Source organism: Taurulus bubalis (genome assembly GCF_910589615.1).
Source record: "Taurulus bubalis genome assembly, chromosome: 1".
NCBI classification, from domain to species: Eukaryota; Metazoa; Chordata; class Actinopteri; order Perciformes; family Cottidae; genus Taurulus; species Taurulus bubalis.
In genome coordinates, this window is record NC_136589.1 from 25,263,698 (window position 1) to 25,285,720 (window position 22,023).

At 45.9% G+C, this 22,023-nt stretch overlaps 2 protein-coding genes across 2 annotated transcripts; both read left to right on the top strand.

Moving 5' to 3' along the window:
* Positions 1-532: 532 nt before the first annotated feature.
* Positions 533-2,185, top strand: cbln12 (cerebellin 12). Its single transcript, XM_079222327.1, has 3 exons — positions 533-963; positions 1,273-1,392; positions 1,480-2,185. Exons 1-3 carry the CDS (start codon positions 682-684, stop codon positions 1,675-1,677), a joined length of 600 nt encoding a protein of 199 aa, XP_079078453.1. The 5' UTR covers positions 533-681; the 3' UTR covers positions 1,678-2,185.
* A 2,554-nt stretch (positions 2,186-4,739) lies between these two features.
* Positions 4,740-21,577, top strand: chd8 (chromodomain helicase DNA binding protein 8). The gene is made up of 39 exons (XM_079222256.1): positions 4,740-4,749; positions 5,871-6,826; positions 6,985-7,269; positions 8,461-8,574; positions 8,691-9,193; positions 9,379-9,490; positions 9,722-9,925; positions 10,054-10,122; positions 10,209-10,264; positions 10,353-10,470; positions 10,564-10,647; positions 10,827-10,964; positions 11,063-11,184; positions 11,363-11,606; positions 11,690-11,866; positions 12,075-12,218; positions 12,345-12,443; positions 12,552-12,711; positions 13,032-13,242; positions 13,363-13,558; positions 13,763-13,933; positions 14,067-14,360; positions 14,534-14,754; positions 14,846-15,048; positions 15,203-15,359; positions 15,446-15,535; positions 15,631-15,734; positions 15,978-16,101; positions 16,341-16,416; positions 16,523-16,794; positions 17,164-17,396; positions 17,625-18,278; positions 18,375-18,481; positions 18,625-18,846; positions 19,073-19,168; positions 19,578-19,691; positions 19,843-19,944; positions 20,041-20,145; positions 20,454-21,577. The coding sequence occupies exons 2-39, from the start codon at positions 5,972-5,974 to the stop codon at positions 20,814-20,816; spliced, it is 7,599 nt and encodes a 2,532-aa protein (XP_079078382.1). The 5' UTR covers positions 4,740-4,749; positions 5,871-5,971; the 3' UTR covers positions 20,817-21,577.
* Positions 21,578-22,023: the final 446 nt, after the last annotated feature.

The following is a 22,023-nucleotide window of genomic DNA, read 5'->3' on the forward strand; positions in this document are numbered from 1 at the left end:
GGTCACTCAGTGGAGTTGTTCCTCCACACCCTCTCTGTTTCTCACTCCCTTCTGGGTCCTACATCCTCTTCCTGTCACCTCTCCAGAATCTTACCTCATCTGTTTTTTGTCCCCCCCCTCTTCCCTCGCTTCTCATCATCATCTTTCATCGCCCCATCCTTTCCTCCGTCTCCATCAGGGAAAGTCTGAACTCGGATCTTTTCTCACTTTGCTGCGCCTTGTCTTTCCAAACCCTTTCTTCCCTTTTACAGCTACGTCTCTTCTGTCTCAGTTGTTTTGCTGAAGAAAACTCTTGAAAATACCAAGGGAAATATATATAAATATTTATTTATTTATTTTTGTGATTGTCATTCTGGCCCCTGCTGACACAGCACGTAGGACGCTCAAGAGGCTTGGGATTTGTGGGGGGCAAACAAGAGAACGAGGAGGACAGACAGAAAAGGAATGATTGACAGCTATGACCAATGATGAATTTTGAGTATTTCTCTCTGAATATTATTTAGTTCTGAGACACATCTGCTGGTTGGGTGCATATAAATGTACTTCATCTGGTACCAGCCAAAACTACGACTATTTCCACAGAGACCATTAGTTTCACCGTAGCATGTTTGTAGTTCAAAGTGACGCGTTCCTGCAATAGAATCGATCCCAGATATTCGACCACACGTCCCAGGTTCAGTCATGCACCCGGGGTCAGTCACCTTCGACCTCCCCATACTGTTGGGTGTGCTCCTGTTGTGGGGGCCGATGGTGTCTCGGGGCCAGAATGACACAGAGCCCATCATCCTTGAGGGGAAATGTTTGGTCGTGTGCGACTCCACTCCTTCATCCGAGCCCGGCGGTAACGCCCTGGGCATGTCGGTCCGCTCCGGCTCGGGCCGGGTGGCCTTCTCCGCCAGCCGCCAGACCAACCACGAGCCCACGGACATGAGCAACCGCACCATGATCATCTACTTCGATAACGTGAGCATGTGACTGCTTTTGTGTCTTTTAGTAATAGCGTGCATTGGCTTGCAGAGCCAATAAGGCCAATGCGTGACATAAAAGGACAAATTAATGTAAAAAAATAAGATGCACGTACGATCAGAGTATACTGAGAGTGAGGGGAACCGCTAATGGGGTAAACACTGAACTTTTAGACTCCCTGTGCAGACGTGCTGGGCTGCATTTTCCCTGCATGTAAATGTAAAAAGAAGTCTGCATGGACAAAAAGAATGACCCAAGTGCCTCCCTCCTTTTTTTTTCTTTCTCCCTCCCTTGCTGTTGCATCAGATTTTGGTGAACGTGGGCACTCATTTTGACCAAGAGAGCAGCGTGTTCCTGGCGCCAAGAAGAGGCGTGTACAGCTTCAACTTCCATGTTGTGAAGGCCTACAATAGACAAACTATTCAGGTGCCGTACCTCAACTCGGACACTTGTCATTGCATGTGGAGCGACATGCCCTCTCTGACCCCTTCCTTTGCTCCCCTCTTACCGTAGGTCAGCTTAATGTTGAACGGCTGGGCCATGATTTCAGCTTTTGCAGGGGACCAGGACGTGACCAGAGAAGCTGCCACTAATGCCGGCCTGGTGATTATGGAGAAGGGGGACAAGGCCTACCTCAGACTGGAGAGAGGCAACCTGATGGGAGGCTGGAAATATTCCACCTTTTCCGGGTTCCTGGTCTTCCCCCTGTGAAGACCAGGAACCCGGCGGTTGAGGTGTTGGAAGGGTGATAGGAGGATAAGTGGATAGAGAAGAAGTAAGAATTAGGAGAAGTTAAAACAAAAGAAAGAAAGGCGGCAGTAGAAAAGGAGGCCTTCAGTCTGCAACTCTATACATCGCACAAAAGGATGTGTTTTATGCAAAAATGAGATGAAAATTGTGCAAATAAGAATAATTCTCACTTGAGACCCAAAAGAAGAAAGTTCAGTAAACATGACTTACCTTTGGATTACATTTTCTCCGTTTCTGTGAATGAATATTTGCTGGGTGTATATAAGAGATACTTTAATTGTGACAAAATACTAAGTAGCCGTGTGCAATGTAGGCTTCTGTGCTAAGATTATTTTTGTTTTCAAAGTGTTTGAGACATCGCTGTGCTCCACATGACATCCTGGCTAACGTGCCAAACTTTCCCTTTACTCTGCTGTGTCGTATGACTGATGTCTCTCTATATGCCTGTCCCCTGCAACAAATGTTTATTTACACAGAAATTTCTATGCAGGGGGAAACATTGAAATAAAATGACATCGCGTTGGCTCAGTGTATTTTATTTTATTTTTATGCGTGCATTGTCAAATTCAGCGGTCAGGAGGTGAAGACCAGGAGAGCTAATGTGCTCTGCAACATTAATGATGTTTATGGTTTTCTGTCATGGAGGTTTTTATTGTCTGTAATTATTAAACACTGGAGAGTTTTACTTGTTGAGGCTCGACAGAATTTTGGAACACTGTCTGTTACATAATAACAGTAACATGGTTTAATTTGACTCACTTGTATCCATGAGGATGAGCGTCCATAAAAGGTGATGGGACACAAGCTGATGTCCATCTCTCCACCAGGATCATTAAATGTTGCTGATCGAGACCAGTCCGCCTGGCTGGCAGCAGCTACAGTGTCAATGTGAAGGTAAAGACTATCAAACATTAATTAATACGGGTCTTTCCTAATTCACTCTTCTGACTTTAAATCAATTCTTGGTGTAAAAGATTAAATGAACGAATTAAGTCAATATTATGAAGTTACTACGGGAATCTGAATCCAATATTTAATTCATAAATGTAAGTAGCAGTGGCGGCTGGCGGATTTTTTTTGGGTAGGGCCATCCAATCAATTTCAGCAAACATCCTAGTATGATTTAATGCAAAAAAAGGTATCAAACACGGATTACTACTTTGCAGTTATATTTTTATCATTTATTCCAACACTGACATAATAAGGACATCTTGTTCATACAATTCAGTATATTAATATATATATATATATATATCATATAATAATATTCAGTATAATATGATATATAAATACCATATAATATAAACATAAATAATATGATGAATAGATTATAAAAAAATATAAATATGATATATAGTCTAATAGAATAGAACAAGTTTATATTTTAAGATGCCCCATATGAACCTTGTTTGTTGGGGAAACACCCAATCAATGTGATGAGGAAACCTGCATGTATGGCCCTCATGGTCCTCCTCATGTGGTCCTCATGGTCCTTCGTCCTTCTCATGGTCCTCCTCATGGTCTTTCCCCACAAACATTCTCAGACAGACAATTTTTCCTGGACCATTACTTGACGACCGCACAGAAATAATTGAGTTGATGATGTAATATGTTAAGGGCGTGACAGTTTAATCTGCCTCACATAAAATCAATATCTTTCCCTCGCTCCCGCTTCTCTCGCCAGTGCCACGGCAGCTGTTTGTAAATATAGCTCTCACCAGCAGAGTTAGCGTTGGCGTGGACCAAGCAGACCAGCATGGGGCAGAGTGTAAGTGTGCTGAATGGCGGATATTCCTCGCGGGGCCACAGACAGATGGAGGCCTTGGCGACCAGGCGGGCTCTTCTCTACAGGGTGGCCATGGATAAAGCATGGTGTGCTGTCACACCTAGTCACTTACGCTTCCCTGGTTCAGGACCATCTCTCTCCCTCTGTATTTCACTGTCTGTCGGTCTTGTATTGGGAAAAACACCTGACCTTATTCCTGTGGCAGAAAATTAGGGCCTCTTGTAATCTTTTCCCTTTTTTTTTTTAGTATCGCAGCTAATACATATTTAGCTGAAGGGAACAATAATGGTGATATAAAAATGAACACCAGATTAGGCTACCAACTGTGCAAAACAGGCAACTTTCTCTATGTGCCCTGGTGCCAGGGGGGACATGCAAACTTGGTTTGTGGTAATATGAGTTGTTTCTTGTAATTGTAAACATGTGCGCTGCTAAAATACAATATCATCTTACATGCTAAAGGCCCTCACGAGGGGGGTAATAAGGGCACCTTTCTACCCAGGTGTACCCTATTAGCAGAATAATTTGGCCATTCTCCAAAACAGCCAGAACGACTAATAATCATATTTCAGTCCGGCGGCACTAGAGGGCGCCAAACACACAGTCATAGAGAACTGAATTATTAATTGAAGCACACAAATCCCATTGGCACCTAGTAGAAAGCTGTTGTTGATACCTCAAAATGTAATAAAACTCAAGAGAAATCCGACGGTGTCTGTCTTTAGGTGGTAAAGCAGTATCACACGGTGAGGATCATTGCTGAGCTGAAGCCAATGTAATAAAGCCCTGACGAAAAAAAAAATGACATTGTCATTCACAAACGGGCCTCTTGGGTTATGCAGTACATTGACCCGTTCAGATGATTATAACACCGTCTATGTTTCTCCAGTCAGCTCTAAAGGTACGGCGCTTTCTAATGTGAGCATCTATGTCCGTAAAACGACAACGTTGGAGATCACTTAGTCAAATCGTTCCAGCTAGGCCGCATTTATTGTGTTTTCAACCGAACTATGGCTCTCATCCCGCCCAGGAGCGGCCGTAAAAGTGACGGATTGCTCCTGCAACCAATTAAATAGCCGCATGCTGCCGGCTCGTGAGAAAACAGACCAATCACCGCTCGATAGCAGACGAGGGGCACGCATTCTACGCTTTCTCTGGCAAGAATGTTAGTTCCTGCTCTTCCCTGGCCGTTTCCTGTAATCGTACAGTGTTGTGAGACGGAGAAAGCCATGTGTGTCGATGCAAAGGTAAATTTAGCACCCCGAAATTATTACTGGGAGAGTTGGGGCAGTGGATATTACGGTTATTTTCATGTATTTTTGCCGAAAATTAGACGCGGACCAAGCGAAACAATATTGCGGCCTAACCCGTGTCTGAACGTTGACGAGCAATGGTTATTGTGGCACGTTGCTTTGGTTTGGTCCGGTTTGTTGATGAGATTGAAGGAGTCCGGTGGACTGAGTGGTTGGTAGCAGATGACAGAGAAGGGGGGGAAAGGTTTCCAAACATACAACACACCACGTCCTTTGACCGGAATATGTTTTCGGTGGCACGCACGCTTGTGTAAGAGGCACATCTTAGTCGCGGGACAAGCTAATATGCTAGCCGACGGTTTAGTGAGGAAGACTGCAATAGGAGAGGAGAGCATCCTGCCTCTCCAACATCAGTACCCTCCTCGTCTGACTCCACTACCGACTGTGTTTATTCACTGAATGTCCCCAAGGTAGCATCGCTTCGTATATCACCTTGGAAAGTGGCTGTATTTGTGTATTTTAAAACTCAAATGTCACTTTGAACGCGTTTTGTGGACGAGGTGGCAATGAGTTATGTTATTTTCAAAAACAATATGTTTTTCTTTATTTCTACAATCTCTTGGCAATACTTTTATTTACTAGGCGTTATGTGACATTTGGAGGAAAAAAAACCGTTTTATTTCACAAGTATTTTTTTTTAATGATCTAGTGGTGTGATGCACTTGACTACCAGTGGAGTGAACGTGATCATTTCAGCCCCAGCTCCTCTAATGCATAAATGTGTACTGTTCATAAGAAAGTGGCCTGTGATTTAGTAAACACTGCATTCATTCTGTGCATTAGGAATCACATTTGAGCGTGTGTGGTGTTGATGGCCGTCAAAGAAGCATGGAAACAAAATTGGAGCTTAAAAAAAAGGAGACCAGATCAGGATTGCTTTTTACCCTGCGAGGCCACACTTGTTCCTGTGTTGTCTTTGTACAATCAAACATGCGCATTGATGAGACCAGATTTGAGCTGCATAATCATCAGCATAGTGTTTGTTTGAGTAATGCTAAAGTCAAAAGTTTTTATTTTGTGCTTCACTGACTCAGTGTTTCTCCTTCTTTTACCAGCTCTTTACTTGAAAGTTGAGAAGAAGTGGCCCGCAACTATTTAACTTCCATCTCGGAGTCTTTTTAACTCTGTGCCTGTCTCCCTGTGTGGAGTGGGCAAGATGGCAGACCCCATCATGGACCTCTTTGAGGACACACCCCTGTTCAACCTGGATGCCCTACCGGACGACTCCTTCTCTCAGGGCTCCTCGGACCCCGTGGAGGAGGCCCTTAAGCTGGCGTTGGGCCAAGTGGACCCACCGACCGAGCCTGAGCTCACGGTCAACTCAGACCTGGGTGTTTCTGTAGCAGCTCCCGCCATTCCGGAGCCTGCCTTCGTTCAGCTGTCCACGCAGCAGCCGGTGCCAGTTGCGAACGCTCAGACTGTTTCCATAGCTGCGGCTCCCACTTTAGTCTCGGTTCCTGCACCAGTTGATACTTTACCTCAGATCCAGGTCCAGACCACTATACCCACCGATAGCACTGTGCTGCTGAGCTCACCCCTGACAGTTTCCAGCTCTCCAATCACCACCGCCACCACGCAGCAGCTCACACAGATAACTCATCAGCTCACTGCACAGCAGTTAGCTGCCATCACACAACAGGCCGGAGGCAAAATTGTCATCCTCAAAGGTCCCCAGGGTCAAGCCCAGGTGCTGCAGACTGTGTCAGGAGCCACAGGCCAGACAGGTGGAAAGGTCATCCGTGTGTTGTCTGGCACTCCTCTTAAGCCCGGCATGTCCATATTGCAGGGGGGGACACTCTTGAATCAGGCCAGCCCGGGACAAACTCAAGTCAAGGTGAGTGCTTCTGGGGTTCAGAGGCTGCTGCAGTCTCCCAACGGGCCAGTGAAACAGATGCTTCTGACCTCTATGCCCCAGACACAAGGCCAGACCATTCAGTTGCAGATTCCTACCCAGGCACAGATGGCTCAAGGCCAGACCCAAGGTCAGGTGCAGCTCCAGCCAGCCATGCAGGTAAGCACCACATCTTCTGCTACAGCAGGCAGAGCACAATGTGTCACCCTGATGGCTGCACCACAGCAGGTGACACTTGAATCCAGCAATGATCCAAGCTGTATTTTTAGGTCAGTCTTTTTGTCATAATGAGTCTCATTCTTTCCATCTGATTGTAGGGTGGCGAAGGAAAGCGGATCACCTTGGTTCTCCAGCAGCCTTCCCAGGCTGGCTCTGCTCTGTCAGCGGGGCAACAGGTGCAGATTCAGACAACCCAAGGAGGCCAGCAGCAGATCCCAGCTAGACTGGTGCTGGGGCAGCTCCCGGGAGGCAAACTGGTTCTCCAGGGAAGCCAGCTAGCAGCCCTGACCCAGGCTCGGGCAGGCCAGGCTGGAGGGCAGCCCAAAGTCCTCACAATTCAGCTGCAGGTGCAGCAGCAGCCCAACCAACAAGGAGGAATTAAGGTGAGGAAAAAAATAAAAGTGTAGTAAAGTTAAATCTGTTCAAAGTTAAATCTGGTTTAGTCAGGTTAGTGTTTTCCCCACAGCACATGTTTTTGTTTGTGGCTCTGGCATTCTCCTTTGCGATCGTGCGGAGTGCTGTCTCCATGCACGCTGCTAGTTTTCTATTGATGCCTTTGGAAGGGTGTGTGGGAGGTCTTGAATTTTACTGATAAAATTAGAAGGAATTGTAATTTCCAATACACTCAATGTTGACATTCGTCTACTTGCGGTCAAATATTGTACAATGCCCCAGGAATGAATTATGTTGAATGGTGTAATTTGGACCCCCGTGACATGTTGCTGCCCGGCAAAATGCCACCAGCTTCCGTGACAAAGGTGGCTCTGTGTGACCGGTGTTTTTGTTTGCTAACATCAGTGTTCGACTAGTGTTATTGTTTCTGCCTGTTTTAGACGGTCACACTTAATATTGCATGTGCTGTTACAGTACAGCCCAAAGGAACAATGGCTACCTTTTGTGCGGCTTGGACAGTATTCCCACATTCGCTCTGCTAGCTAGTATCCATTAGCAGTTTAATGTTAAAGCTTGTTGCTTTCATTTGACATGTTAGGACAGTTTTGAATGTGTCGGCACACTGTAGCCAGTGAATATCTGATGCAGTGGAGTGGCCAAGCGCTCAAAAATTAATGGAGATTTTTTTTTTCTTTTTTTTTAAAGCAAGAAATTTTAGCAAACTTAATGTTTTCAGGTTAAAAATCAACAACATGGCTGTTTTGTATCGAGCAGTACGATGAAATTGACCGTTGGCTCTCAAACGTCACATCCCCCCCAAACAATGTACCACATCAATTCCACATAATAACCGTTAATCATAATGAAGTTTCCAAATTATCATATCGTTTTATGGTGGAGATTTGTTTGGTTTACTGCTGTTTTATACTATACCTCTACTAGACTACAAAGATGAAATTGATACGTCCCTTATCTGACAGTAAATAAGACGCCAGACAGATATCACAAAATATCTTAAGTGTTCTTTCAAATCTGGCCAAATTCTCAGATCGTATATTGTAACTGCTTAACTGTGCTACATCTAACAATGGTTCTGTTTTATCAGGTTTTGAAATCTATTCCTTTGGTTATTTTTTTAAAGGGGACTTTGGCTTCATATGTCTGTTCTTTCACTCTTACAGTACCAGCTGGTCTCAGGAACTGGCAATACTGGCAGCCCACAAGTGTTGCAGATCACGCAGGGCCAAGGAGGACAGAGAGTTGCGGTGCCACTCAAAATGCTTCTGCAGCCACAGGTAGTCCTCCAGATTTCTTATTTTTATATACATGCATACTATTATATAAAAGGGTTAGATACACGATCTGTGTGGCAGAAAGTTTTCTTCACTCTCACACATTCTTATTCAAACAGACAAGCTCAGCAACCTCAGTCGGCAGCACGGTCTCTGTGGTGAAGGTCATCAACACGTCGGCCGCAGGCCCCTCCACTACAACCACAACTTCGTCCCAGGCCATCCGCATCACCAAGGCCCCTGGCGAGCCCGCCTCTGTGCGACGAGTGGAGATCCTCTGCAAGCAGGAGAAAGCAAACCGCATTGTGGCTGAAGCTATAGCCCGGGCCAAAGCGCGTGGCGAAAAGAACCTGCCCAGAGTCCTGAACCAGGATGAGCTTCCGGCCACGCAGACCTCCCCGGAATTGGGGGGCACTGTGACTGTGGTGTCCACTGCTAAGAAAAAGTCCAGCGGAGGAGGAAGCAAGAAGAAAAACCCCGTAGCTGGAGGAGCGACTCCCAAAACTGCAGGAGGGACAGACAAAAAGGGCAAAGTGAAGACGCCAGGAGGAGGAACCGGAGCGTCTGGAGGCACAGTCATACCCGGGTCTGGGAACAAGAGCAAAAGCAAGACTAAGACAAAGTAAGTGATGCAGTGTGCGTGTGAGGAGGAGGAGGAGGAGGAGGAGGAGGAGGTAAGATGGGGAATAATTTGAATCAAATGTATTTCTCTATGTTTGGGGAAATGATGCTTTGTAGAAACGGTTCTCATAACTGTACACCACTTTACCTTTTGTCTTTGTTTGTCCTCCCTCCACCTTCCCGCAGCACTATTACTCTAGTGGGAGCAAAGAAAAGGAAGCGCAATGCGTCTTCAGACCACTCTGATGGGGAGTTGAGCCCTGCCTCACCCGCTGCTCTAGATGATGACTTGATTACGGTACGAACGCATCCATGGTCACATAAATGAGATCAGTGCACTTTTTGGGAATTGGATACAAATGGACTGTTAACATTGACTGTAGTTGTTTACATTGAGTCAGCTAAAACAGGGTTAACGACAACATTTAAGTCAACACTTCTGTTTTCTTGTCTGAGTTGACGTTTGTTTTTGGTGGGTTGTCATCTGCGTGAACCACACTAACTTTTACACCTGTCTTTTGGCCAAAAGAGACGCTCCAATCGCGTGGTGAAGAGGAAGAAGTACACGGAGGACCTGGATATCAAGATAACGGATGATGAGGACGAGCAGGAAGATGTCGACGTTACTACAACTGCGGCGGCTGTGGCCTCCATCAGTGGCGGGACAGCAGCGCAGCTGAAACAGGAACTGGAGCTGGATGCTGACGGACAGCCTAGCATGCAGTTCTTTGTGGTGAGTTTAAATGTACCAGAACAAATGTATTTCTTTGGGGAGATTGAAAGGATTGTCATAAAGAGACTCACTGATTGAACTTGAGTGGGTTTGTCTTTAGTGTCTGATTTTTTTAATTTTTTTTACAGGAAAACCCAAGTGAGGAAGATGCTGCCATTGTAGACAAAATTCTGTCTATACGGTTGACTAAGAAGGAAGTATGTTTAGTCCATTTACGTAATTCTAATACAATTATTATATTTTGAGAATCATTAAAATTCCAAAACCTCTATTTGTCTTGAAGGTGTCCCAGGGCCAGTACACTACTGTTGAGGAATTCTTTGTGAAATACAAGAACTAGTGAGTTTGAATTATCTCATTGAATAACTGTAGCCGTTGCTTTTTCTCTTCTATCTAATTTACATGAGTAAAACTCTTTTGTTTTCAGTTCATACTTGCACTGCGAGTGGGCCACCTTGAGTCAGCTGGAGAAAGATAAGAGGATTCATCAAAAGATTAAGAGGTTCAAGACCAAGCAAGCACAAATGAGGCATATCTTCCAGGAGGTGAGAGGGGAGCAGATCCTGAAACCTCTTATTTTAGGATGCAGTTGAGCTGTATCTATTTCTACTGTGTCTGACCCTGTGGTTCTGTTTTAGGATGAGGAGGCTTTTAACCCAGACTATGTAGAGGCGGACCGGATCCTGGACGTGTCCCACAGTGTGGACAAGGACAACGGCGAGGTGAGAGACCAGTCCTTGTCGAGAAATCACTTTTACAGCTGGACAAAAGAGATCAGCAGTTCCTCTCTTGGCTGTGAAGCTTGTGCTTCTTTTTTTTACATTTTTTACATGACTCTTTTCTTTTACGATTTGGCATGTTTGCAGTAGTTAAAAACTCGCTGTCACTCTTTTCCCTCTAGCCTGTTATCTACTACTTGGTGAAGTGGTCCTCTCTGCCTTATGAGGACGCCACCTGGGAGCTGAAGGAGGACGTGGACGAGGGCAAGGTCGAGGAATTCAGCAAAATCCAAAACCGACAACCTTGCCTGAAGAGAACGGTGAGCCGTCAAGTGGAAGTCAGCAAGGTGCGATTTTCTTTTTAATTCCTTTTTCTCTTCTACTCATGCATTTCCCCCCTCCCCGCCTCTGTCCTTAGGCACGGCCGCCGGCCAGTTCATGGAAGAAGTTAGAGGAGACTAGAGAGTACAAGAATGGCAACATACTCCGAGAGTACCAGCTTGAAGGAGTCAACTGGTTGCTCTTCAACTGGTACAACAGGTATTTATCACACACACTCCATGTGTCGCCTTTTGTACACCGTATTTTAAAGCCACATCAAACTGGATTGGCAGCTATATTCAATCAGGAGCAGTCACACGTTTAGTCCAGGTGGAATGATACTTGTTGATCTTATTCGCCCAAGGATTCACTTATTCCTCTGTTTCTTGTCTCGCAGGCAGAACTGTATCCTGGCAGATGAGATGGGTCTAGGGAAGACCATCCAGTCCATCACGCTGCTGTCTGAGGAGTACGCCGCTGGCGTCCAAGGCCCCTTCCTGATCATTGCTCCCCTCTCCACCATCACCAACTGGGAGAGGGAGTTCAGCACATGGACCGACATGAACGCCATCGTGTACCACGGCAGCCTGGCAAGCCGACAGATGATCCAGCAGTATGAGATGTACTTCAAGGACGACAAGGTGGAGTTATTGATTCCGATTGTTGTTGGTGACCTTTACTGATGTTGAACGTGTCGAATGAAGATTGTCTATTATGTTTACAGGAGCACTTGATCCCAGGTGCGTACAAGTTTGATGCTCTCATCACAACATTTGAGATGGTGTTATCCGACTGCCCAGAGCTGAGGGAGATCTCCTGGCGCTGTGTGATCATTGATGAGGCCCACCGCCTCAAGAATCGCAACTGCAAGCTGTTGGACAGCTTGAAGATGCTGGATGTGGTGAGTGAATCACAGCAGAATGTGGATTTTGAAACAAAACCAACGGTCAAATGTGCAGAGAGTAATGGAATGCTGGTCGTCTTTCTTTTATTCCCCCTCTGCCTGAATATTTGGTCCTACCTCAACGTTCTTCCCTGCCTGCGTCTGCGCCCCAAGTCCTCCTCTATTTCTCTTTTTAATTGTGTTCTGTTCTTGTGTTTTCGCTCAGGAACATAAGGTGTTGTTGACCGGCACTCCTCTCCAGAACACTGTGGAGGAACTCTTCAGCCTGCTTCATTTCCTAGAGCCTGCTCAGTTCCCTTCTGAGACTGAATTCCTCAAAGACTTTGGAGACCTCAAAACAGAGGAACAGGTGTGAAATATACACTCACCCTCCTATTCACATAAGATGTTCTTTTGTCTTGTGCATCTGCACATTGTGTTGGCATTTTGTAGTGGTCACTGAGCAAATCTTTTTTTCTTTTTCATGGGTGCACAGGTTCAGAAGCTGCAGGCCATCTTGAAGCCCATGATGCTGCGAAGGCTTAAAGAGGATGTTGAGAAGAACTTGGCACCTAAACAGGAGACCATCATTGAGGTTCGTGGAATTAGTGCATTTTTAGTGCATATTCAATGTAATATATTGTGTTTGGAGATCTGAACGGCACAAATAAGATTAACAATTTGATTCCTTGACTGCGTTTAGGTTGAGTTGACGGATGTCCAGAAGAAGTACTACCGGGCCATCCTGGAGAGGAACTTCACTTTCCTCAGTTTAGGGGTAACCAGTAACCACAATGTCCCCAACCTGCTCAACACTATGATGGAGCTACGCAAGTGCTGCAACCACCCCTACCTCATCAATGGTAGTGCATCAGAATATTAACTCAATAATAGCTCTTGGTACATCCTGGGCATCTTGTTGTCTGCATATATGTTTGTTAGATTCAGCCTGAAACCTATCTATTTCAAATAGTAACTGAGCTAGCATGTGCCATACTGTCCCAATAATATTTTAATGTTAAATCTTAAACACTAGTCATTGTAATATATATGTATTTGTTGCCTTTTACAGATGGAGCATTTATTCAATCCAAAGTTGACTGTTTCTCCAAAGCTGTCAACGAGTGGTCTGCGATTTGCTTGTGGAAAGCTAGCATAATACAATTGTACCTCTTTTGTCCAGGCGCGGAGGAGAAGATCTTAGCTGAGCTGCGACAGATCTATGACCCCATGGCGCACGACTTCCATTTGCAGGCCCTGATTCGGTCGGCCGGCAAGCTGGTGCTACTGGACAAGCTGCTGCCTCGCCTCAAGGCTGGCGGCCACAAAGTGCTCATCTTCTCCCAGATGGTGCGCTGCTTAGACATTCTGGAGGACTACCTCATCAACAAGAGGTAAAAAGGCCAAGTGTATTTTGTTAGATTTTTTTCTTTCTAGTATTAAATATGGGTATAACTGTTCAAGTATTATGAGGACTTATGTGATGTGTTAATGTTGACTTATTGTTTTTACAGATACCTTTATGAGCGAATTGATGGCAGAGTGCGTGGGAACTTACGACAAGCTGCCATCGACCGCTTCAGCAAGCCTGAATCGGACCGCTTTGTCTTCCTGCTGTGTACCCGTGCTGGCGGCCTGGGTATTAACCTCACTGCTGCTGACACCTGTGTTATATTTGATTCTGACTGGAACCCTCAAAATGACCTGCAGGTACAATATTGTTCTTCTTTCTGGTATAAAGAGTTCAATGAGAATGCAACAACAAAGCATTTTTTGATTTATTTTACTCTCTTACGCTTGTTTTTTGTGTGTTGTTTTTTTTTTTTTATGTTCAGAACTTGGAAAACTTCATTTTTTTTTTTTTTTTTATGCCAGCAGCTGCATGTGATGCACTTTTGATCCTTCTTTTATCAGGCCCAGGCGCGGTGTCATCGTATTGGTCAGTCTAAGGCGGTCAAGGTGTACCGTCTGATCACTAGGAACTCCTACGAGAGGGAGATGCTGGATAAAGCTAGCCTGAAGCTCGGCCTGGACCGTGCAGTCCTGCAGAGTATGAGTGGCAACAAAGAAACCAACGTCAATGGGGTAAGAGAACCTACTCGTCTGATATGTTGTAGCTTTTATCTTTTAATATAATAGTTACATCTTTATTTCGAAACATGAGTTTGCTTAATCCAGTTTGGGCTGCTTTAGTAAATGACATCTGTGTCACCTTAAGCAAGTACAGCAGTTCTCCAAGAAGGAGATTGAGGACCTGCTGAGGAAGGGAGCCTACGCTGCCATCATGGACGAAAACGATGAAGGCAATCGCTTCTGCGAGGAGGACATTGACCAGATCCTGCAGCGAAGAGCCACCACCATCACCATCGAGAGCGAGGGCAAAGGCTCCACGTTCTCCAAGGCTAGCTTTGTGGCCTCAGAGAACCGCAATGACATTGCCCTCGATGACCCTGAATTCTGGCAGAAGTGGGCCAAGAAAGCTGACATAGACATGGAAACCATGAACCGAAAGGTAAGTGCAGGTTTTTTATTTTTTGTGAAGATCGTGGAAGTGCTACTTCAACAGCATGTAAAACACTGTAGATTTCACTAATGCTTTATGTAGTTGCATTATTGTATAAAGGCTTACACATTTCATGCTCAGAGTAATGTGTAATTGACTAAAATTGACTTTGTTCTCTACAGAACACCCTTGTGATCGACACTCCCAGAGTCCGCAAGCAGACCCGCCAGTACTCAACTTTACGAGGTGAAGGTGGAGACCTGTCTGATGCGGAAAGCGACGATGAGTATCCACCGGCCAATTCCAGACAGTCGCGTTCCTCTCGGCGCACCGAACGCCACAGTGGAAGTGGTTACGGCCGCACTGACTGTTTCCGGGTGGAGAAACACCTGCTCGTCTATGGGTACATAGGCGTTGCCGCTCAATTTCTCAATCTATGCTCATACCGTTTATTCCCTGTTCTCACTCTTTACTCCTGTTTTCCTCTTCTCCAGTTGGGGTCGCTGGAAGGACATCTTATCCCATGCCAGATGTAAGCGTCGGCTGAGCGAGCGGGACGTGGAGACGATCTGTCGAGTCATCCTGGTCTTTTGTCTGCTCCACTATCGTGGAGATGAGAACATCAAGAGTTTCATCTGGGAGCTCATCACACCGCCAGAGAACGGCCGCGAACCACAAACACTACTTAACCACTCTGGTAGGAGCATCACACAGAATGAAGTGGATACATTAGTTTGTTTGGTAGAAAAGCATTCCTATTTACTCCATAATCTTTCTCGTATAGTCACTGCTGATGACCTTTTCTTGTTGTCAGTTGAAATTAACTGTATATAACGTTTATCTCTGCCTAGGCCTGTCTATCCCGGTTCCAAGAGGCAGGAAGGGCAAGAGAGTAAAGGTCCAGAGCACATTTGACATCCAGAAGGTGGAGTGGATACGCAAGTACAACCCTGACACTCTGCTTCTGGACGAGAGCTACCGCAAACACCTCAAGCACCAGTGCAACAAGTCAGTGGAGCACAATCATCACAAACGCATCAAGACATTGTCGTCCGTGTTCAAACGCTAAACCTCCCTCTCCTCTCTTACCGCAGGGTGTTGCTGAGGGTGCGCATGCTTTACTACCTGAAACAAGAGGTGATCGGAGAACATGCAGAAGCTGTCCTGAAAGGGGCTGTCAGCAGGTATCTGATGCAGCCCTTTGTGCTTTCAGCCAAATGCGCACACACATGTACTCAAACCCAGTACGCCATGCATTAATTACATTTTTTTTTCTCAGGGATGTCGCGATCTGGATGCCTGAGATGGAGCAGCAGGAAGTTCCTGCAAGATGGTGGGATACTGAAGCAGACCGCTCACTGCTTGCTGGCGTATTTAAACATGGTAGGTTTGAATTTGGTGGCATCTAACGATGTGGTTGCGGATCACAACCAACTGACTACCCCCTCTCACTCACCCCTCGCTTTTCAAGACTGTAACCGCAGAGTGTGAAACCCTGGTAACGCTGTTGACCTCCGTCAGAGGTCGTCCTGACCATGAATACACACTACTTAGGCGGTCCGAGCGAAAAAGTTTCAGCGGTGGTCTTGCTTTTAATTCAACAATGTGCCTTGACTCTATTAACAGGTTATGAGATGTACACCACTATGCGTGCTGATCCCTGCCTGTGCTTCTTGGAGAGGGCTGGTCGGCCTGATGACAAGGCCATTGATGCCGAGCAGCACACTGGTGATGCCGAGATGGGAGATGAGTGAGTTATCTTGACTGATTGCCAATTAAAACGTATTTGCCTAAAGATTTATGGCAGCCGTACAAGTTAACTAGGTATTGTAAAATTTTTACATTCATTCGTTTCACTGTAACTTGAATTATAGTGTTCAATCTCTTAGAATGAACTATATGAAATGTTTTGTATGGTGGTGTCCCTTTACTGGACACATGTTTCGCTCTTTCCCTGCTTAACGGTGCTTAATTGTTTGTGTTGTGTAGTCCTGATTATGATAAGTACTCAGAGGACCCGGAGTTCAAGCCTGCATCAAGGCACGCCAAAGATCTTTTCGATGAGGTACAAATCCGTCACATTGAAGCCGTTCTGTCTGCACTAGTCGATTTCTGCGACCCAAGCAGTAGGGTTGAGCAATTTAATGACTCCATTTTACCTCGTCCTCCAGCCTGATTCCATGAACGTCGACGATGAGATTTCCGTGGAAGACAAGGTGGGGCCAGTGATCATGGAAAGCTTTTCCAGCCAGAGCGGTGCGTGTGACTGGCCCTCAAGCTCATCACTTACGGCGCGGTTGCGACGACTGATCACAGCTTACCAGCGCAGCTACAGGCAGGAGCAGCTGAAGATCGAAGCGGAGGCGAAGGGCGACCGCAGGCGCAGGCGGTGCGAACAGGCCAGCAAGCTGAAGGAGATCGCACGGCAGGAGCGCCAGCAGAGGTACGTTAATATTTTCTCTTTGCAAAATGATGGTTCTACGTTCCCATGATTACAATTTTTACACGGGCTGCATTTGTAAAAGTGTGCAGTACTCATGATTACAAAAGTTAAGTTTACATTGTGTTACTCATGTTTGTATTATTGAGGTGTAACAACAACAAAAATACTATAAATGCAATTCCTTCCTCACAAAACCTCCATAAATGTTTTAACCTGCATTGTTTTACGTCATGTCAATATCTTAGCATGCACATGTAAGACTTAAAACTTAATCTTTAGGGATTACCCAATGTTTTTCTTGTTTTTGTTCTATGATAGATATTCAGTAAATATTTCTTCTCATCCTTTACGTTTCTGCCTTGCTCCCAGGTGGACACGGAGGGAGGAATGCGACTTCTACCGTGTTGTGTCGACTTTTGGTGTGGAAAAGATCACAAAGGATCAAGGTCTTCCTGAGGCAGGAGATCCAGAGTTTGACTGGAACCGCTTCCGGACCTTTGCTCGTCTGGATAAAAAAACGGATGAGAGCCTCAGTCGATACTTTCGCTCTTTCGTTGCCATGTGTCGGAGAGTTTGCCACCTGCGGCCAGGCCGCGGTGAAGGTAGCTACCTAACCTGACGCATGCTGCCAAAAGCTCGGCTTAGCTACTTGAGCAGTAGTTAAAAGTGTTAGATGTTTACTAATACATATACTCTCAATTCTGCCCCCTGGCTGACACTACACATGCACACGTCCTCTTTGATAAATCCATTTTTGTTATACTCTTAATATGTTAACGTGCTGACTTCAGTCACATGCCAGTAAATATCTCTTGTCTCATCCTGCTCAGATTCAGCAGAGCTTTCCCAGACTGTCGGCCCCATCACTGAGGAGCGTGCTTCCCGAACCCTTTACCGCATTAGCCTCTTGCGTCGCCTCCGTGAGAAAGCGCTGCCCCACCAGTCCCTGGAGGAGCGCCTGCGTCAAGCTCCGACCAGCTCCGAGCTGCCCGGTTGGTGGAATATTCCGGAACACGATCGTCAGCTGATGCTGGGCGCCTCACTGCACGGTGTCAGCCGCACCGAGCTCTCCATCTACCCAGACCCACAGTTCACCTTCTGTCAGGCTCGGGACGAGTTCCTCCTGAATCAGCAGGCCCCACCGCCTCCACCGGAAGCACCGCCCATCATGCTCCTCATCCAGCCGAAGACTGAGGAGGAGGAGGTGCCTGGATTGAAGGAGGAGTTGGTCATGGAGGACGCTCGGTTGCTTGGAGGTGAAATCAGTGCTGACCTGCAGAGTACGCCCCTGAGTCACCACGACGGCAAGGCACGAGGGCAGGGCTGGGGCCTCAAAAGGAGCAGGGGGAGGAGCGGAAAAACGGGAGAGAGAAAAGGAGAGGGCGGGTCTGACTCTGATTCTGACTCTGACTCTGGCTCGTCGTCATCTGGGCGATCGGGCAGCAGTGACGACAGCGGAGAGAGTGAGGAAGAGGCTGAAAGAGGTAAGTTGGTAGTTAGAGAGGGAAAAAAGTTGAACGCTTCAAGAATACACTGTAACATACTCAACCAATGTAATTATGTTGCCTTTTTCTCCATAGCAGGCATGAAGCTGTGTGACGTGGATGAAGAAAATAGTTTACTCTCCATGACTCTATCTCAGGATGGCATTCCTCCTCCTGATCCTCTCAGAGTGGATTGGCCCAAGGTAATTAATGCACCGTTCACAAAATGTATGTCTCAATTTTATTACAATTTCATAGCATTTCTCATGAAGGAAGGAACCAGATTTTTATTTTGACTGATACATGGGGCTCCTTTTTTTTTTTTTTTTTTTTTTTTTTGTCTCAGGACCGTGTGTTAATCAACCGTCTGGACAGTTTGTGTACGCTGATGATGACGGGTCAGTGGCCCTCAGGGCGGCGCTACATGCCTGAGGCTCAGCTCAACCCGAGCTCGGAGCTGGCGGGAGACGAGATGGCCTACACAAGGGTGGTCCGTAAACCCAACGCCGCGCCTGGTGGCCCTGGGGAGGATGGAGAAGATGGAGAGTTCACTGTCAAGCTCCTTAAGGTGAGTCAACAGTGGAGGGTGAAACAATGTTATCTGAGGCATACGCATTGAAAATATACAAAAACTGACATTATTTTTGCTTTTCTTTGCAAATAAAATCACTTCATCCGTATGAAGGTGTATGAAGAGTCTGTGTTTAAAGTCAAAAGCAGATAACTACAAGGTGCAGCTGTGATGTGTAGATCACGGCCTAAATTAGAGGTCTCTCTGTTCGTCACACTATCAGGAGGAGGGGTTGAAGCTGACCTTCTCTAAGCAGGCCCTGATGCCCAATGGGTCAGGAGGAGAGAGCAGTGGCCGCAAGAGGCGCAAGGACCAAGAGGTATGTGTATCGGATCTACATCCGACTGTGGCTCAGTGGTAGAGCGGGGTCGTCCGTCAATCAGAGGATCGGCGGTTCGACCGCTAGTCCATGTCGGTGTGTCCTTAGGCAAGACACTTAACCCCCCCAAAAAGCTCCCGTAGGCTGTGACGGCGATGTATGAATGGGTGTGAATGGTTAGTTAGAATCCTGATGGGCAGGTGGAAGCTTGCATGGTAGCCCCTCCCATCAGTGTGTGAATGATGACAGGTAGTTCTGAAGCGCTTTGAGTGGCCGGAAGACTACAGAAGCGCTGTACAATTGTAGTCTATTTTACCCTTTACATGTGCTCTAGTAGAGGAAGAGTTGGATGCAAAAACAAAACTGCTCTGGATTTAGTTTAACTTTTTTCTGGCTGTCTCTCTTTTAGTTATCAGACCCAGATGGACTCATTGATCCACTGGAGCGTACTCCACGGCGCAGGGACCCTCCCACCTGGTTAAAGGAGAACCCAGATTATGAGGTGGAGGGAGACATGCTGGAGGTATATATTCGCGATATGGACCGGGACCAACGGTTCAAGTGTTAATTCATTTTGCCTGGCTTATTATAAGGTCCTGGTCTCCGGGTGATAAGGAAACAAAATATCCGAACTATGTTTCTGCTTTATTACATAATTTGTCTTGTTTCCGCAGCTTCTTGTGAACAGGAGTAAGAGGAAGAGAAGGAGGAGGGCAGATAAAGCCCTGACAGGCAGCGAGAAGGTCAAAGTCATCAACATGAGGACAGGAAAGAAGGTGAGACATGCAGTGATCAGCGTCATAGACTTGGATTTGTTGGCTGCTTGTTATCTCTTGCCGACAGACAAACATCCACATGTTTCTCCTCGGTAGGTTGGAAATGCTTTTTGTCCGATGCTGCAAGACCTGAAGGAATATCTGGAGGAGTATCCCGATAATGCTGTAGCACCGGACTGGTCCGAAACGGTTCGGAAATCTGTACGTACTCGGAGATATTATGTTATTACAAGACTTTGTTTCAGAGTAAAGTATAGCTAAAAGTATAGCTAAAATTTAATTCAAACTAAGTGAACGGTGGTTTGCTGGAAGGCAATTTTCCAAACTGATCTTTTTTAGATACAGAATTATTATTTTGTTCCTCCTTGAAAGGTACATGTGGCTCATTAAGACTGTGGTTCACTGTAGTTTATTCCTGTGTGGTTACACAGGAAAAACTCTGTGGCAACTCTTCTGTTTGTTTTCCAGTGTTTAAAAAAAAAAAAAAAAAAAAACTTTTCTTTTCACAGGGCTTCCTCCCCGCGACCTTCTTCCACCGGCTGCTGACTGAGCACTCTGAGATCCCGAAGAAAAGCCGGCGCCGCCACCACCATCACCACCACCATCACCAAGTTCCAGAGCCCATCCCTGAAGACCCCAACTTGGACGGAGTGGAGGAGGAGACTCTGGTGTCGGACGGAGCCTACATGATGGACGAGGAGGACCTGGAGACCTCCCATCACTTCCTCACCAGTCCGGACTTTGACGTGAAAATGGAGGGCGGCGACAGCCTTTCCCAAGGTGACTATGACAGCTCGGATCAAGAGGCGCTATTGGACGATGTCATCATAGCACAGAAGGACTCTGACTCCTCATCAAGCTCAGAGGATTGACTGAACCCCTCTTGCCGAACACATCTGACTTAGTCCCCTTCTCAACAATGAATCATGTAATTCCTCATTTACTTTTAGCCCCAATTATGTATTGAATTATGGATGAATGTGTTTTGTTTTTTGTGGCTACTTTTATTCATTTATTTTATATAGGTATTTTTTTTTAAAGGAGCAGGTTTGCACCCATCTGTTTTCTTTTTCATCATCACAAGTGTGTTTCATCTTTCTCTCCTCTTCTCTGACAAAATGGCAAAAAGCTGAGCTTTCTTTCTTACTTCGACTCGTCGTCGCCCCTCCTCTTCCCTACGAACCTATTCTTTCCCATGACATTCCCAGCCATGACCAAAAGGGGACCCCTGCTGTACAGATACCATTTTTCTTATCAAATAACCTCAATGCTGGTCCTCTAGGGCTACATGAAACTGGACATGTGTACTGAGCAGAGCCCGGACCCAGATCCCACAAGCTCCCCCACACGCATCTCGTTTGGTCATGTCTTCTGTGTCCAGACGAGTCTGTGAACTAAACGGGGAATCCAGTGTGTGGATGTACTGTTATTGTTTTCACTCTATGGGAGGGGTGGGGGTTGAGAGGGAAAATGGCGTATTAGTTACTGAAGCAGTGCTAGGAGGATGGGTGTATTGTCCAATGTAGAGCTGATCAATTATGTACTAAGGTGCAAAGATGACGGCAACAAGTTCCTATTCTTGTTTTATGATCTGAGTGTACCTGTGAAATGAATAACAGCAATCTACAGTGAACGCAGGTGTGTTTTGTATTATTGTGACTTTCACCAAGCAGAAGCAATAAGTAGGTTTGCCGTTTGTACACTAGTTTGGTTATATCCATTTATGGTTAATAACTGCCCTATTTATAGCATTTGATAATGCATAGGAGCTTAAATTATTCCGGTTATGAACTACAACTTGGTAATGGCAGTAATGCCCATATTTTTGATACCAATGCAGAACTTAATAGTACTAGATAAGAATGGTACAACATCAAATTATTTTTAATTGAGTTAAAAAACCCTTACGTAGCCACTGCGTTCGGCTCTATGGGTACTACACTTCACGGGAGAAAGGCCTTGCTGCCTGAACGTCTGAACTGTGCCATACACGACTGATTTGGTAGAATTTATTTTGTTAGAGGTGGAATGATGCAACTCGCTGAGCCACGACGATGGAGGAGGCTGACTGATTAGACT